This window comes from Styela clava, chromosome 6 (genome assembly GCF_964204865.1).
Source record: "Styela clava chromosome 6, kaStyClav1.hap1.2, whole genome shotgun sequence".
Lineage (NCBI taxonomy): Eukaryota > Metazoa > Chordata > Ascidiacea > Stolidobranchia > Styelidae > Styela > Styela clava.
In genome coordinates, this window is record NC_135255.1 from 23,365,726 (window position 1) to 23,383,919 (window position 18,194).

Sequence of the window (18,194 nt, forward strand, 5' to 3'; positions counted from 1 at the left end):
GTAAAAGTTGTGTCTAGTGACTTTTCCTTTGTTTATTTGGCGCTCAGGAAGTATTAGGACCAAGATGACGCACAACCTGAACAACCCTAACCTTGTACACCTACTATGTTCAGGTTGTGCGCCATCTTGGTACCAATACTTCGGGAACACCGTTTATTGTACTGCTAGATCTATATATAGCCTGTGTCACAAGGTTGTTTAAATTACTGTATACCCTTGCATATAAGCCGACCTTCTAAAAACGGCCCTAAGATGGTGAATTCATATAAATCCATGTATAAAATCAGAGTTATGTGTGTATAGGCCGAAGTTATAGTGCGATATGAGTTGTGCGAGCATAAGCCGAACCCGTGATTTGACAATTTTTGTGTGTGTTTAAACTCGGCCTATTTGCGAGATATAGGTTGGTGATTTCAAAGGCTCATAGTTGTCAACAAAAGTGCATAGTGTATCGTTCAGATTATACAAATTTTGCTGAGATTTGATTCAATTCGGCATTCATGCTAAACATTAGTTGTACGCTTGCTATCGCACCACCTTGAGAATTGCTGGACTATTTGCATAAACTGGATGTAAAATAGGATAAGATAGGATTTACATATTTATCCCAAGAGGGAGGAAAAGCCAATAGGACAACTTAATCACCTCTCATCCATTTATCAGAGCGTGTAAGGGTATGGGATTAGTCAGCCAGTTATTTGTTTTCGGAAGCATGGACTTGGTGGTGGAGGAAGCCATAATCGACCAGCTGTTACGTAAATCACCTTACAGCGGTGAGGAGTACAGCAATCCTTTCACACATAACTATCTCGTGCATGACTCGAAGCAGAGAACCTGCACATGAGATAAGCAGAGGTGAGATAACAAGGGCAAACTAAAATAAAAGTAAATTATTTTTTTAGAACCCAAAGAAGTTTCAGAGGATTCAGAATCTGGTAAAGAATCCAGTGCAGGAGAGGCATCCAATGATGATCTTCCCCCTCCTCCAGACATAATTTCATCTCCTGGGTTTGCTGATATGCCACTTCCCGATTCCTTCTTTCAGCAAGATTCAATGCATCCACCGCCAGATTCCACTGCTTTATCACCAGATACCACACATCCACCACCAGATGCCACTATTTTGCCACAAGATACCATGCCTCTTCCACAAGATGCCACTATTTTGCCACAAGATACCATGCCTCCTCCACAAGATGCCACTATTTTGCCACCAGATACCATGCCTCCTCCACAAGATGCCACTATTTTGCCACCAGATACCATGCTTCCACCACAAGATGCCACTATTTTGCCACCAGATACCATGCTTCCACCACAAGATGGCACTATTTTGCCACCAGATACCATGCCTCCACCACCAGATACCAGTGTTTCATCACCCTGTGCCTCAATACAAACAAATGATGCCACTTTGCAACTCACAGATGCCATGCAATCACCACCAACTCAGGGTGAAACATTGGTATCACAAGAAGCCTCATTTTCACAATCAGATGCCACACTTTTGGAGCAACATGTCGCACTTCAGCAGTCAGATGCCCTAATTCAGCATCCAGGTGTGACAGTTGACACTGAATCTCTAAAAGAACCAAACAAGCCATCACCATCTTTGAAGCAAACCTTGAACCCAAATTCGATAAATGATCTTAGTAGACGCAAAAAATATATAAGTGACACGTCTGACACTGACACATCAAGCGACGAGGGACATTTAGACTTGTCTTATCAATCTGCAACATTGGTTGACGATGTTCTGACCCCAGTGAAGAAAAAAGTAGCTCGTTCCAAACCTCCCCGACAAAATAAAAAAGCACGAAGTCCTCTTGCTGCAGAACAGGAAAAAGAAAATCAAAACATAGAAATTACTCATGAACAGTTTGCAGATACTCAAACCTTGATATTGGAAGACTCAAATAGTGAGATATTTGAACATGGGGGTGAAATGCCCGAAAATTTGAATGCTCAATCGGGGGAAGTCCCCAATGTCACTCTTACAGATGTCTCTGATGGTGTCGAACATGAAATCGAAACGCTATCAGACGTTAGTAATGTGAGTGATGGTCGCCATAGTGTTGGTTGCCATAGTGATGGTCATTATGGTGATCATGAAGCTGGTCACCTTAGCAACAGAGGTTACCATAGTGACGGCCACCAGGTGGATGAATCCCCATCTAAATCAACAGACTTAGGGGCAACTGCTACAGTTTCAGCTTTGAAAAATTTCTTTGAGGAGGAAATATCAAAAGTTAGTGAAACTGCCACAAGATCAGCTCCTCCACATTCACCAAAATAATTTTAAAAGTTTCCCTGGCATAGCTGACTTGAAATTGGAAACTTCATGCCAATCGCTATCTTCGCATGCTTGTCTCTCGTATCGAGTTGTTGCAACCAGGCTTATATAGTTTTGCCAATGTACAGTTTCGAAAAAGTTAGAGAAATGCAGGTCTATACAGGCAAACTTTATCATGGCAATGAATAGAGAATAAAAATACTATTTGAATGATACAAAGTGTTCATAAAGTCCCCTTTACAATTTTAATTTCGTTAGGAAGTCAAGTTTTCCATATATCTCAACTAGGTTTGTTGTTTTCAATCAGTAATTGTATTTTTACCTCATTTGAAACATCTGTGAGGACCAAACAATTTATGGTATTAATTACTTCCCTTTGCAATTTTAAAAAATCCTAAGACTTTATTGGACACTCTATATATCTATATAGCTGTTTTAAACCAGATCAAATCGCCCCTTTCATGAAACGTTCTCCTCTTTCTGATATGAGCATAAATTATATCGTGTTCTTTTTGAGTAGCCCTTTCAAAAAAACGTAGATTCTTCATGTATTAATGCCTGCTTGTGGGATACGATTTTCATATTCATCCCATCGAAAGAAAAGCCTATAAGTTGACTTAATCGTGCTGCGTATGGTCTACCACAGCTTCTTGTCTGGTTATCCGGCCGTTTGGATATTAGAATAGTTTACCTGTTATTTATTTGCTTCGGATGCATGGACTTGATGGTGAAAGATTGATTATAATTTATATTGGTTAAATTTAATAATTTATACCATCAATGCGGAGCTCATAGAAGTGCGAGTCCCACTCCCACTGGAGCCAAGTAGGATGCAGTATAGGTTTTCTATACGGCCCACAATGAAATGTTGAAATGTGGGCGTAGAAACAATGTATCCCCATGCATTTTACTATCAATACAAAACTTGATCTCGCATATTGGAAATTATCAGATCAAGTCTAATCTAAGCATAATTCTAATTGTTTAATGTTCCATAATTGTTACGTAATGATAATTTCCCAATCTAATCGAAAACTGTATGTAACATTTGGAAATACTTCGCGACCCAACTGGAATAGCTTCCCACTGGTTGGGAAAAACTGATCTAAATAAAAGGATTCATGTTTTGTTATCAACTAACAGCCAGTAGAACTTAAAGCGATCGGCTCGATCGAATCTCGAGATCGATCTTAAGATTCGGATGATAGTAATTCAGATTCTTTTGACTCTGATTTAGAGACATTGATGGGCTCGACTCGAGTTACCATTAATCAGAGACCCGAAAAGAGTCAAGTGATATAAATAGAATGATTCGACTAACTGCCTTCTGAGACTAAATTCAGCCATTGACTCGAACTGAGATTCGGATGATTGTAACTCTGGGCTCAGATATTTAGACTTCTGTCCAGCACATAAACCTGAAACATGGGATTTTGAATTTTATCCAGAATGCCAGCATTTCACACAGAACCTGTTTAACCCTGCTTTTTGCATTAACTGCTTTTATCAACATTCCTGTAACATTTGCACAAATGAAATCACTGTATTCTTGCTTGATTATTTTCAGAGCTGTGGAATCGTGATCGGCTCTGAGAAGTGGTTGGAATCAAAAATGTGGGAACGGGTTCTCTTTAGTATCAAATTCACTAACAACAGGTTCCCTCCTTTCAGATATTCATGAGAAATTTAGGTGCTCTTGAAGTATGTGAATCAAGATGGCGTACACCGGAACGTAGTATGTGTACCATTTTAGTGTTAGGCCATAATTTTATTCCAATTTTCCTTATTTTATTTCTAATACGAGTTCGGGACTAGCCATGTGGTTCCCGTAGCATTTGTACCTAAAATTACGGCCTAACCTTAACCTGGTACACATAATAGGTTCCGGTGTTCGCCATCTTGGTTCACATACTACGGGAGTAGCCAAATTTATGGCCCTTCAACTGTATTTCACATTTATTGATGTATGTCACTATCGATTAGGCCTGGACATTTCCATATTCTGTGCAATTACTGTGTGAATTATTACATTTAGCCATGAATTCTTAAAATAAGCAGATTGCAAGTTTATTAAGTATGGCGAATTGTAAATTGTTTAAATAAGCTCCCGCTCAATTTTAGAATCGACGCCATCTTGTCTTAATTTGTTTGCCAAAGTAAATTTTCTCGATTTTTTAGCGAAAGCCGTCTTTTTAAAATGTAACTTTTTTTTTCCCTTCAAGATCAAGACCAGGTTTCCTGATTAATATGACATTACCTGGGTCCCACCATCAACTCTGAGCCAGATTCATTTTTTTATTTAAAATCACTAATGTATTAGCTAAATCAATTGTTCTTTTTAATATATTCCTGCTTTTTGCCATCTTTAATCCCATTCAAAAAATATGAATATGTATTTATATGTTTGGAACCTTTTCAAGTTATAACCCCCCACCCTCTCCACTATTATATGAATACTAGCATTATTCAGTTTGGGTTTGGGTCAGAAATGCAGATTGCGCTGGAAGTTCAAATTTCGGTGCTCCCGAAGTATGCGAACCAAGATGGCGGACATCGGAACGTAACATGGGTAACAGGGTTAGGCGATAATTTTTTTCCAATTTTTCTTATTTTAGTCCTATTATCAGTTCGAAGACTAGCCAAGAGCCTCCCCGAGTTATTATACCTAAAATGATGGCCTAACCCTAACCTAGTACACATATTACATTCCGATGTCCGCCATCTTGGTTCGCATACTTCGGGAGCTCCCAAATATCAAATCATTCCTGACCCGAACTGCATGATTACTAATTTGTTATTTTAAAGGGGAGGGGCTGAAAAGGTTCTATTTTTAAATTACCCATACTCCGACAGAATCATTGATTCCACAGCTCTGTTTTTTCATCTATTTTACCCAGACTTTGAATTGCAATAAAGGCGAAGAGATTTATATAAATGTAAAATAAATTTACACAAGTATGGGAAAGGGGATGTCATTTCCAAACAAAAATATGGATAGAGACGGCTTTTTCCAATTCATCTGGGGGATAGAAAAGTCGATGGGGTGACTTGTTCATAGGACAGGATTTTCGAATTTATTCGAGGGAAAGGAAAAAGCCAAATAGTGCAGACAAAGGTCAATATGTGAAGGGGTTAATTTACTTACCTTAATACCCTTATTTGACGGCCATAAGACGCACTTAAAAACCATTTTTTTATTAAAAATCATATAGTGTGCCTTATAAGCTGGTGTGCGTCTAATGCATGAATCAGGTAGTGCTTTATAGCCTACACCCATAACCATTGCCCGATACACCTTATGTATGAATAAAAACCCAATCTAAGCAGTTTATTGACTTAACTTGCTCAACCCGAAAATTGTACACATACTATGTTCAGGTGTCCGCCATTTTAGTTCACATACTTCAGGAGTATCAGTACCAGTACCATTGCAGGACATTCGTGCACATATAAAGTATTTGAGCATTGTCCTATTATTATTATTTTATTATCCTATTTTCAAAATGAAATACATGAAAGATACGAAATAAGTGAATAAACTTCCAAATATGCGACTGGAAACCTTACAAACCAGTTTCATTCTCTGATTGGTCTACTTAGTCCCCTCTATTGTCATGTCATAAAGTATATTGTTAATGCTTTGATTTGAATTAGCTTCTTCTTTTGATTGGTTGCTTGGAAGCACTACAGTTTCGTAGTTATGATTTGATTGGAGGGTTCCATTCGTACCGCCTTCTGATTGGATGGTAGCTTTTTTATCAGATTCTGATTTGTCGAATTCGCTTTTAGCAGGTTCGGATTGAACGGTTCTACTTCTGCCCGGTTTTAACTGGATGGTTTTATTGTTGTTCGCTTCTGATTGGTCAGTGTTGTCGTTGCTTATTTGTGATTGGTTAATCTGTTCAAGGTTCAGAGTTTCGTATGCGTGGCTTGATTTAACAGTTTCAGTTCTCTTTATCTCGGTTTGGTTAAAATCACTACTCAAAGTTTCGTAGGGGTGATTTGATTGGATGGTTTGTGCTTTCCCCACATATGATTGGTTAATTTGGCCACTGGCGGTTTGTGGTTGGTAGCCTCCATTTTGCATAGAATATAAACCATTGATGCGAACGTCGCGACCTGATTGGTCAGTTTTTCTTCTCAAGTTTCCTGATTGGATGATGGGTTCTGGAAAATCACCAATAGCTGAATAGATATTGGTATCGTCGTCAGTTACCGCAGGCTCTTCTGGCGACTTCTGGTTTCTATAATAATTGAAGAAAAATTAGAGTGAATCTATCATATTTCTATATTTTTTCAGTTACTCTAACTATTTCCGAGATCGACCGTAACTTTGCTCGGATATGAGTCTCCTTTACTTCTTAGTGACTGCCAAGGAGTAAATATGAACAAAACCTATACCATATGCATATACCCTAAATTAGGCCAACGGTTAATGTTGGCAGTGTTATGTTCCCATCAATCTGTGTCTAGTGATTTTGTAAATGCCCTGCATAATGATTTGACATGGACATAATTCATTTCGAGCGAGCTCGAAGTTTTTTTCGTCGTCAATTTTTTTTTTCAAAGTCGGAGTATATTTTTTGATAATCCGGAGTAACCCATCACCCCACTCGAGGAATGGGTAGGCGATGCTGAACGCAGGTGATTCAGTCGTTTTTATTAACAAACAAAAAACGTCTAAAGACTTGTTCAAAGTTGAAACATAAAACTTCAAATATACTAGCAAACACCCACCGTTTTCTTCTTTTGAAAATCATAACAGCGATGACAATAATTATCAGCAAAATGGCGGCGCAGACGGCGATAATTATAATATTGGTTGTTCCAAACACTCCTGCGTTTTCTGGCAATATCTTTTCTTCAGTAGTAGTTTCGGAATCTGGAAAAAGCACGAAACAAGTCAAGTTATATTTTGTCAACTAGTAAAAATAATCACTTGAACATAAACTACGAGAAAATGATGATTACACGGTGTTTCTGGGAAAGGGAATGCTGAACTCAGCATTCATGGCGTCGCTGACACGATGACTTGATATTCTTACGCTGATCCTCCTTAATTGTAGTTGAAACATTGTGTATCTCTTTTTTTGCCTTGATTTATTATTGTTTGTGTTTACAATGTTTCATGCACGGCGAAAACCAATGTCGCGGAATACCAAAGCTGTTTATCTAGCATCGAAATCCAGGTTTCAAATTACTAATTCGAAAATTTGAAATTCTAGAATTTCGACTATTAATGACGGTAAGTATCGTACGAATTATCCAATCAAAACGTTCATTATAGATAGTTAATTTTTCGATATTGCATTGCAAGGAATATCCCAATTCTTGTTCCGAATTTTGAAAGTGACCTATTTAACAAGCACAGCAATGGGCGTTCCAGAAGTATGTGTACCTGTATGGAGGTAACTAATTTTGTTCGCCTACTTTGCATCAAGTTGTGTACAAAGACTGAAACCTATGGGCAGAGGGTGTATTCACTTGGCTAACAGACAGTCCCCAAACTCGTAATAGAACTAAAATAAGGAAATTTGGAATAAAATTACGGCCTAACCTACAAATACTAACGGAAGTACCCAAAAGTGTATTAAGTGCATTTTGTTGGATAAAAGACTTTTTGTGAAGAGTTCGGTCTTTGATAAAAGGTAACTTGATTCCTAGTCAAATCTGTAAACCGAGGAAGTGGCAAGGCAAGTGGAGTGATTCGTCATATAAGATTGAGACCCCTGTTCTACCAATCTAGACTCTAGAGCAGGGATGGGCGAGGTTCTTAGACCAAGGACCAAAAATTTTGGGCACTTAAACCGGTGGGCCTTGTAAATGTGACGTAAAAAATTTCATTTTATGAAGAATATTTACAGTGTTACAAAAGCAAAAGTGGAAAACAATAAGCCTTGTAGTAAAACTAAATTTAATTGAAATCTAAACAAATTGCTTATATTTTAGCTAAAAACATCAAATTTGGTTTTAGTTTGGCTGTGGCATTATCAGGCGGGCCAGATTTAATTATTCAAAGGGACGGATTTGGCCCGCGGGCCCTAATTTGCCCGTGTTAGCTGTAGGGGAACTACACACAAGAGAAAACGAGGCATACCTGTTTGTGAATGTACTACTGTAGTGCTGGTAATTTCTTCAATCGCATTTTCGGTTGATACGATCGGTAATTCTGTCGCCAATGAAGTGGAATTGGTCGCCCAGCTTGTGAAGGGTGCGGTCGTTGTCTCGTCTGTGAAATATATATCAATTGTATGTTAATATGAGCCGGGATATTCCCTATCAACATACTTACCGATTAAAATCGATAAGTAATAACGATCCACTAACGAGTGTTAGGAATATGAACGTGCAAGCACGGTGGTTTATTGACTCAGAGAAAAAAAATCTCGTAATACCTCGTAACAGCTCTCGAGATCACTGCTTGTCTGGAGCAGAGGTGGGCAAAGTTTCCGGACCAGGGCCATAAATTTTGCCCACCTAGACACTGACGGGCCAAGTGAATGTGACGTAAAAGTTACATTTATGAACAATATTTACAGTGTTACTAAACCAAAATTGAAAAACATGCCACGTCTCACGCGAAAACTAAATTTAATCGCAATCTCAACAAATTCCTTGAGCTATTTAAAGATAAAACATCAAAATTTAGTTTTAATTTGGTTGTGGCAGCATTGAGCGGTCCAGATTAAGTTACGTAACGGGCCGGATTTAGCCCGCCAGCCATGGTTTGCCCATACCAAGTCTAGAGCAATGTTCGAAGAAAAAAGCTGGAATATTTTAAAAACAAAACAAACTCGATAAGCTATCGGTAATCGATCGAAACTCTGTGACGTTTTGATAGCGCTAACTATTCACAGGAATCGTCAAAATCAGACAAATTAAAACACTTTTTGTCTAAAAATAGGAATCAACTCGGACAGATTTGATTTTTATGAATTCGCAGAATGCGCACTATTTCAGAGAATATTCAGTTGGTTTGGGCAGACATTCTAAGCTTTTGTACCGGTAAAATCCGTTTCTTTCTCAAGTAGCGCCTTTTTTCAAAAATTCCATGAAAAGTGAGGAAATCCTCCTTCTAATAGTATTCAACTCCGTTAAAACGTTAAAATAACAGAAAATAGTATTTTTTGCTATAATTAATAGCTTGAATATTAGGTTTAGGATTGCAAGTTTTTTTAAATAATGATAACCTTCATCGATTGCCGACGGTATTTCGATCAAAATAATAAAATTATCGAATTTAAATTTTGTTTAGATGCATGATATGGCAACTATCGTCAGACAAATTAAAAGTAGTCTGACAACTATCAGACGACATTGCATTCAAATATGTTATAACTAACGCGTTAGTTATTGTGCTACATCACTATTAAATTTCTTGAATAATTTGTAGTTCGCTTTTTTTTAAACATAGTTTCGTTACATGAACAAAAACGCAATCAATAAATCAATTAGCCATCGAAATTATTAATGACAGCGTACAATAAAAAAGTCCCGCAGACAGACAGGTCTACCGTGCATGATGGGAATCCCAATACCGTGACGCGAAAACGTCAATTTTGGACACAAAATGAACCTATGGCTCGTTTTGTTATTATGTTGTTATCGGGAAAAAATCTTTTTTCTCGAAAACTACAGATTCAATTGATTTAAATTTTTCAGTAGTTAAAGCTTGTTTCTGGACCTACAAGGCTATTACTTTTTCTTATTTCAAAAATATCTGTGGGCTCTGGGAAATTCATTTTTCATTCATAGTTTAGCGTGATAAGGCCATCAAAATAAAAACAAGAGAGCCATGCTCAAATATAAGGACACGTAGCGCCACCCATTGGCAATAATTTTGATAACGTCATACATAGCGAAGAAAAAAAAATAATAGCCTTCTGGAAAAAAATTTTATCTTCAACCACTGAAAATTTCAAAGCAATTGGTCCAGTATTCGATGAGAAAAGCGATTTAAAAATGATGGAGACAAATAATAACAATAAGAACATAATATTGAAACGATCGTTATGTCCACTAAACGTGTCCAAAAATTGCGTGCCGTGGTTCCGTGATCACATCTCCGTGACCTGGTGGTCATCAGACTAACTGTACTGTAAAAGATTTGATACTGTTTCGTTTTGGTTTTCGTGTCCATATATTTTGCATTGCTCTCTTGGTATATCTCATTATGAGTTTGCAAAGTATATCAAACAATTGCGAAGGCAAAATAACAAGCGATGTAGAAATAAGCAAACTGTCGCAGTTAACCATCCAAACGCGAGACTCCAAGGACGGCTGTAGAGAGCGCTGGATAAACCATTAAGCACAAGTAGTCTATAATCTTAAACCTTCCTATCAATGTTTGTAAGTATGAGAACTGTTGCAAATTAATCAGAACTTGACCTTCAATTAGTAATTGAGTAATTAAGCTCACATATTTAATTTCAGATGACCAACACACTTCCAGGTTCACTATTATTATCTTTCATATATAGGGCACCAAAATCTTAAGAGCTTAGGGCCTCTAGAAGATATGATCTGGCCCTGGATTTAGGTCACTGCGACCGCAGCGGTCCTTGCATTTCATACTTATATCAAGTATAACGATTGAATTACTTTCAAACGCAATTTAAATTTACCTGCATTGTTATTAGTATTCGAATTATGCTTAAAATGACGTCAATGGCCGTTAATTTGGGGGAATTTGTGCTGTTTTGCTTTGCCGAATTGATCACCGAGGACTAGGTGAGGCTAAATTTAGAATGATATGGACATTGGTCAGATAAAATGAATTGACAACCAAGATATGGAAATGCTATGGAATAAATGACACACTGGCAAGTCACTTCGGGCCTTCGGAAATATTGACTTGATAAATGGTGGGGCAAGTCACGTGTCATCCTTGTGACAAGTCGACTCCGAAGTCAGGTCAACCCCCGTGTTGGGGTCAGATTGAATCGGATTTGGCCGGATTTGGCCCGCGGGCCGTACTTTGCCCATGTCAAGTATAGACAATAGAGAGCTGTAGATGGAGACGGTCAATTTGGTCCGGGTCATTCGCCTGATATGATGATGGTTATATATCCCCCTGGTGGGCTTATCAACATCAAGTATTGAAGGGGAAATGCGAGGGTCAAGTCAAGTCAATTTTATTTTTCCATTCAGTAAAAAGTCAGTTTTACACACATATTTAAACTGGGAAAGCGAAACCGCAATGAACTAAAGATGGTTGTCGAGAAGCGACACCCAGGGATCTAATATCTAATTTGAAAAAAAAACGGGAAATATAGTTTCGGAACTACTGTTTTTGTCGGGAGTATAGCTTATAATTGTGTAGAAAATCAATCAACTAGTATATTTATGGATAGACAGCTCTAACAACCCAACATCTTTGCAATAAAATATTAAACGTTTTACCTTCTTCGCAGCTCACGAACTTATATTCCAGTCTGAATCCCTTAGGAAAATTCTTTCCTTGATATTCCCCGGTCGTCGCGTACCCTATCGAGATGGGATTCGATGAATAATAATGAGTGCAACCTTCGAAATGTTCTGGGTCGACACGATTGCATGAGACACGAAGATCGAAGGCGTAGTATGCGTGACAGAATCGCGACGGAGAAGTACAAATCGCATTATCTGAAAAATAAAAGTATTTATTCAAATTTGGGTTATTCTGTAGTATGTGAACCAACATGGCGAACACCGGAACGTAGTATGTGTACCAGATTAGGGTTAGGCCATAATTTTATTCCAATTTTCCTTATTTCATTAATATTACGAGTTCGGGAACTAACCGAGTGACTCCCGTAGTATTCGTACCTGAAACTATGGCCTAACCCTAGCCTGGTACACATACTACGTTCCGGTGATCGTAATCTTGGTTCACATACTACAGGAGAACCCAAATTTGCATCTCATCAAGATTGTATACAGAACCAACAGTTGCTAGTATAATCGCCGCTTAAAATGTAGAACGTCATCGCATAGATCACGTCATTGCACTCGTTGCCATAGTATCTTCTCCGCGCGGGGCGGGGTTTTGTAACATTAGTCAATTGTCACAGTTCACCATTGGAAAAGTACTATTATGTCATACTCAAATTTTGGTGGTGCCGACATGTTCATACCAAGATGACGCACAACCTGAACATCCGTGCAACCTGGATATAGTATGTGTACCATGTTAAGGTTGTTCAGGTTGTGCGTCATCTTGGTACGAATACCTACGGAGCGCCCAAATTTTCCTCGTATACGTAATTGGTAACCAAGTTATATGCAGGCCGGACTACGCATTTTCCCGTCACATAAAATGTAGAACTCCAATAAATATATTCATACAAATTAGATGCACAATATAGGATATCGATAAATTCCCTTTTAAAATTTTTCAAGATTTTATGAACCCGATGTACTTTGGTTTTTGTTTATACCATTACTGGTAAAGGTCAGTGACATTCTAAAGCAATGCTAATTAACATTGCTATAAATATTTTTTTATGATTTTAAATTATCGTAAAGAATTTGAAAACATGCGCTTACCCCAGCCAATCTGTAGCGTACTGGTGCATATCTGTTCCCACTTCTGGGCCCCCATTTTCCAATAGAACAATTCCACGTCCGTGACATGAATTAAGAGCATTTTTCCTACTTTAGGGGGGAATTCCCATGAGCAGGTACCGGCCCAATTGTATTCATCTGGATAATTAGGAGACTGAATGACTCCTTTTTCGTCTGTGAGGATTTCCGATGTCCCGTTGCATTGTGCCATCACAATAGGTCCTATGCCTGCAAGTAAAGTCGAAAATTATTTCCCTTTTTGCTTGATTGTATGGGAAGCGTTCCTGCCCTGGGATATATTTTGTTGCTTTCGTGGGTAACATACAGAAATATTATTATTCGGTTTTACGGACTGTTTTATTTAGTATTATTGTAAAGATACTTATGGGTATACATATACAATCTAGTCAAATCCTACAAAACCAGAGTATAGCTGACACTGCAGCTGCGTAGTAAGGGAGGGATATGGAGAGTTCCGAAATTGGCAAAAGGGGGGAATATATCGAAAAGGTCGGGAACCACCGGGTTAGAACCAGTGTTGTGAATCCAGAGGAGACTTTAGATTACTGAAGTCGGGATTCGAAATTTTGAATTCTAGCTATGAAACGTATAGTGAGTACCTTGTGGGCCAATGGACCAGTTATGAGACCCTGGCAAAGCTTCTAAGCAAATAATGTAAAACAGTGATTCTCAAACTTTTCAAGCAGCACCCCCTTTTTAGAATTTGTCGAGTCTCGCGTCCCCACATTAAAAATAACTAGCCAACATTAATACAAATAACAGATAGTAATGCGAAAGTATGTTTTATTCAAAAAAAAAACGTTGAAAATGCGTGGATGGAACGTAAATAATAAAATAAATAAAAAGTTAAGAAATGTGAATATCCAAAATAAGGCGGGAAAGATCAAACCTAACAAATATTTCTATTTTTAATCATCTTTACGCCCCCTTAAAAAATTGTCTACGTCCCTCTTGTGGATTGCGTCACCCTGTTTGAGAACCACTGATGCAAATGCAATCTCTAAAGTCATCAAATTATAGTCTCAGTGATGAACATCAAATTTAAATCGAAAATTCAAAATATTGAATCACGACAAATTTTGTAAAATAAATGCGTCTTACCTGCCATCCCCCAAAATACGGTAAAGAAAAGCCTGGAAATCATCGCTTTAGTTAAGTGTAGCTTAGGATCTGCAAAGCAAAATTAAATGAAAATATCAGCCTATTCTTTCTTACTTATTTATTTTTATGTAACGAATTAGGTTTTAGAAGTAAAGATTTGAAATAAATCTTGTTCGTCTGCTTTCTATTCCATCTGTATCAAAGTTAGACTTCAATCACGGATATCGCTGCTTGATAACCAAAATCGGTTTTTCGCTTCTCCCTCTATCGCGAAATGAAATTTTTGCGCTTCTTCCTATTCAATGCTCGTACGAAGGGTATCTTTAGTATAGTGAAAATGACGGTACCAGGTCAGGGTTCGGCCATAATTTTATCCCAATTTTCCTTATTCTAGTTTTATTACGAGTTCAGGGAATAGCCAAGTGACTCACGTATTTTTTGTATCTGAAATTATGGCCTAACCCGAACCTGGTACACATACTACGTTCCGGTGTCCGCCATCTTGGTTCACATACTTCGAGAGTACCTTATTCTGTACATACAAGCACTCACTCACAAGCAAAGAAGCGACCACAGAAATGCTAGGAGCTATTGAAATTATGAAGAGTTAAGCAGTGAATTATTGTTACCATTCTAAATCTGACATGAGCAAACTATGGCCCGCGGGCCAGGTCTGGACCGACGGATGATTCAATCGGGCCCGCCTGATGCTGACACAACCAAACTAAAACCAAATTTTAATGTTTCAGCTTGAAATAGCTCAAGGATTTTTGTTGAGATTGCGGTTAAATTTACTATATGCACGAGGCTTATTGTTTCCCACTTTTGCTTTTGTAAAACTGAAAATATTGTTCATAAAATGTAACTTTTTACGTCGGCCCGCCTGTCTAAGGAACAAAATGTTTTAGCCCCTGGCCCAGAAACCTTGCCCACTTCTGCTCAACTTTATCACGCACGCATTATTCGACCACTGCCCTAAACTTTGAGTCCTCGATATGTTGCACGAAGCGAACTAACTAAAGTGTTCAATATCTATCTTTAAACAATACCGTATGGACGCACTATTCAAAAACACGTAAATTTAACCCTATTTTGCGATATTTTGCTGTACGTGGTTAATTAATTAACAACCTTGGCATGGAGTCAAAATTGCGACAAAATTACGTTAAAATTTACTGCTCATTTTAAATAGTGTTCCGTTGTTCGATCAATTTAATACACGCGCGTCAAATCATGACGAGATCGAGTCTTTTTATAAGCGATTTCCAATTAGTCAAAGCCTGATTTCGTGACGAGTTAATCTGACAACGTCTAGTGTTGATTAGTGATTTACTGCGGCGTAATTCACCGATTTGATTTTATATGGTTTCAGTACGATGCAGCGGTTCCCAAAAGTTGCGCCGTGGAATTGTGTTAAATATAACTAATATTGTATTCATTATAAATGTTTTATTGTTTTTTATTTTAAATGTTGTGTATGTGAATCAATAAATTCATTTTATCTCTCTATGTCGTTTACTTTCTGTTACGTAGTGTCTGCCTTTACCGAGTTCAGCGAACAGTAGTGATGTTTTCTATTTTTAACGACTTTATCTCTAAGTGAGTGCGCGTTACCTTGCTCAGAGATGGGTCTCTTTTACTTCTGAGTGAGTGTGCGACACCTTGCTCAGAGATGAGTCTTTTTTACTTCTGAGTGAATGCCCCTAACTTTGCTCAGAGATGAGTCTTTTTTACTTCTGAGTGAGTGCCCCAAACTTTGCTCAGAGATGAGTCTCCTTTACTTCTGAGTTAGTGTGCATTACCTTGCTCAGAGATGAGTTTCCTTTACATAAAATAAGTGTTCTAATTAGTTACAACAACGTTTGAGTGGTTGTCCGTGAGTTCTCCAGAAATATTTAACAGTCATCTCACAGCCGGCGTGTTGTTACGGATCACAGACATTTAGGGCCATTTGCGTCATACTCCATATTGCAAATCAATAAATACGAATTTTCCTGAGTGATATTCATGACTTAATATTACGTATGACATAGTTTCGGTACCGACTCATAAATGCTATTACTTCTACTTTCGAATCATGAACACCGCAAAAATCTATCTGTAACTTCAAAGTCCAGCTGGGCAGACGAACCCAAATGGTACCTTCGCTTGCGTCTCTGTATAGCCATAGATTCGTAGTGTCGCGTGTGCCGACTCATTATTTTTCCGAGTGGTTTTATGACGTTTCATGCATTTACAGTACCGACTCATAAACTTTAGTCTTCAGACCATGAATGAACCCGGGCCATATTGCAAAAATCTGTCTGAAACTTCAAACGATCATATTTATCCCGGTTGGAGTAAAAGCCGATGAGACGGCCTAAACATATAGAACCACGGCCTGTAGTACGGTTACCAGCCTATGTCGAGTATGAGATTAGTTAGCCGGTTATTTGTTTCAGCTACATGGACTTGATGATGAAGCAAAGCGTAACCTACCATCGGTAACGTGAACCACCCTACGGCGGTGAGGAGTCCAGCAATACTCTCGCACATAATTTTACTCCCGCATGGAATTCATTTTGTCGAATCCACGCAGAGAGAGAGAATTTAATTTTTTTCAAACCAGGAAAATGGAATAAAAAAAAAAAATTTTTGGTAGATGAATAAGTGGTAACAATACGACTATACACGGTCACCAGGGCAATCAGAAGTGAGGAGGCGAGCGTTATCCTAAATCTTAGCACGATGCGCCACAACGCCGAGTAGACGAACTCAAATTGTACTTTGGTTGCCTGGTCTTGCGTCTCTGACAAGGCCATAGATTCTTAGTGCCGCTTGTCTTCATTAATATTGGAGTCGAAGCCAAAGTCGCGCTATGACTCCGCGGAATATTGAAGGTTGTGCAACTTAACCGGAATACCAGTAGGTGCTCGTCACTAATACTCGTACAGTCTAGTAATACTGTAATAATTAGTTCAGAAGATCCAATGTGCTGCAAAGACACACAAATAGGTTCGAAGTTCACGATGCAAACGAAGAGACTTTATTAAAAAAGTGTAAAATCCACGCTTAAAGCAGATAAAATAAGAGCGACAAAATACGGTCCTTACCCAGCGACAGCAGAAGCAAGAAGACTGGCACTGCGAATCCGAAGCGGTTCACATATGCAGTGGTGGTTGGAGTCGAGTAACTGAAACCAACTGTCGGGCGAATTAGGGCTCAGACTCCACACACCAATGCATATGCAATAACTAGACACTGAATATAAATAAAATAAAAACAATAAAAAATAGGACAATTCCAGTCTCGCCACAGTTGGAACACTGCCCTTCTAAAATGTGCATTTTTCTGTATCACACGTATCAATTTATCGTAACTAGGGCTGGGCATTTTCGAATACCTGATGATTTCAGAATCGAATCGAATATTTTTTTTGAATCGAATCTCGAATACTTGGGAGTCAATGGGAGATATGTAATTGCATGCGAATCTTTTTTAGGGGCTCCCGAAGTATGCGAACCAAGATGGCGGGCATTGGTATGTAATATGTGTACTAGGTTAGGGTTAGGCCATAATTTTAGGTATAAATACTACGGGAGGCTCTTGGCTAGTCTTTGAACTGATAATAAGACTAAAATAAGGAAAATTGGAAAAAAATTATCGCCTAACCCTAACCTGTTACGTTCCGATGTCCGCCATCTTGGTTCGCATACTTTGGTAGCACCCTTTTTTTATTGTAAATGGTCGGTCCATGTCAACAAATGAATCACTGAAAGCATAGAATGCTTACTAGGACCAATTGCGGAGCGGTCACACACAATAACAAAACGCTAATTTTATCAATAACTCACTACAGAAAATAGTCATATGTCAAAATTGCATTAAAAAATATAGCTACAATAAAAAAAGCGAGTAATTCATTTCGACCATTGGCAGAAAGTAAAAAACAAGATAACGGCTATTCGAAATTTTGCTCTGGACCGATTCGAATAATTTACTATTCGATTGGAATTGCTCGGCCCTAATAGTAGGACGGATTGATGGTTGGAAACAACAACTAACTTTTTGGTTGGTGTTCCGCAAACATTTCGCAGTATAGAAAGTGTTTAAAAAGGTTGAAAATCATTGTCTAACCCAGAGGTGTGCAAAATGCGGCCCGCAAGAAAAAATTGTGCGTCCCGGGATAAGTAACCAAATTTGAATGGCGAAGCAAATTTTTAGATTAGGTAATCTGGTACGTGTGAGCATTTCC

At 38.3% G+C, this 18,194-nt stretch overlaps 2 protein-coding genes across 2 annotated transcripts in view; one reads left to right on the forward strand and one right to left on the reverse strand.

Annotated features, from left to right (window-relative positions):
- The window catches only part of LOC144424365 (uncharacterized), a 35,494-nt gene extending 30,100 nt beyond the window's left edge, over positions 1-5,394 (forward strand). Inside the window, exon 17 of the mRNA XM_078113599.1 lies at positions 903-5,394. Coding sequence (XP_077969725.1) covers positions 903-2,296 — 1,394 coding nt within the window. The 3' untranslated portion in view covers positions 2,297-5,394. The remainder of the gene's footprint in view (positions 1-902) is intronic.
- A 370-nt stretch (positions 5,395-5,764) lies between these two features.
- On the reverse strand, positions 5,765-14,445 carry LOC144424402 (uncharacterized). The gene is made up of 7 exons (XM_078113725.1): positions 14,429-14,445; positions 13,961-14,029; positions 12,821-13,066; positions 11,696-11,917; positions 8,391-8,522; positions 7,031-7,175; positions 5,765-6,537 (listed from the first exon to the last, which is right to left on the reverse strand). Exons 2-7 carry the CDS (start codon positions 14,001-14,003, stop codon positions 5,886-5,888), a joined length of 1,440 nt encoding a protein of 479 aa, XP_077969851.1. The 5' UTR covers positions 14,004-14,029; positions 14,429-14,445; the 3' UTR covers positions 5,765-5,885.
- Positions 14,446-18,194: the final 3,749 nt, after the last annotated feature.

What these genes read in the sequence shown, in the direction of transcription:
- LOC144424402 (XM_078113725.1), bottom strand. Translation starts at nt 14,003, where the DNA reads ATGATTTCCAGGCTTTTCTTTACCGTATTTTGGGGGATGGCAG. An exon ending in CGTATTTTGGGGGATGGCAG is followed by an intron (nt 13,067 to 13,960) that starts GTAAGACGCATT and finishes CTTTACTTGCAG; the next exon opens with GCATAGGACCTATTGTGATG. An exon ending in GTTCGTGAGCTGCGAAGAAG is followed by an intron (nt 8,523 to 11,695) that starts GTAAAACGTTTA and finishes TATATTTCACAG; the next exon opens with ACGAGACAACGACCGCACCC.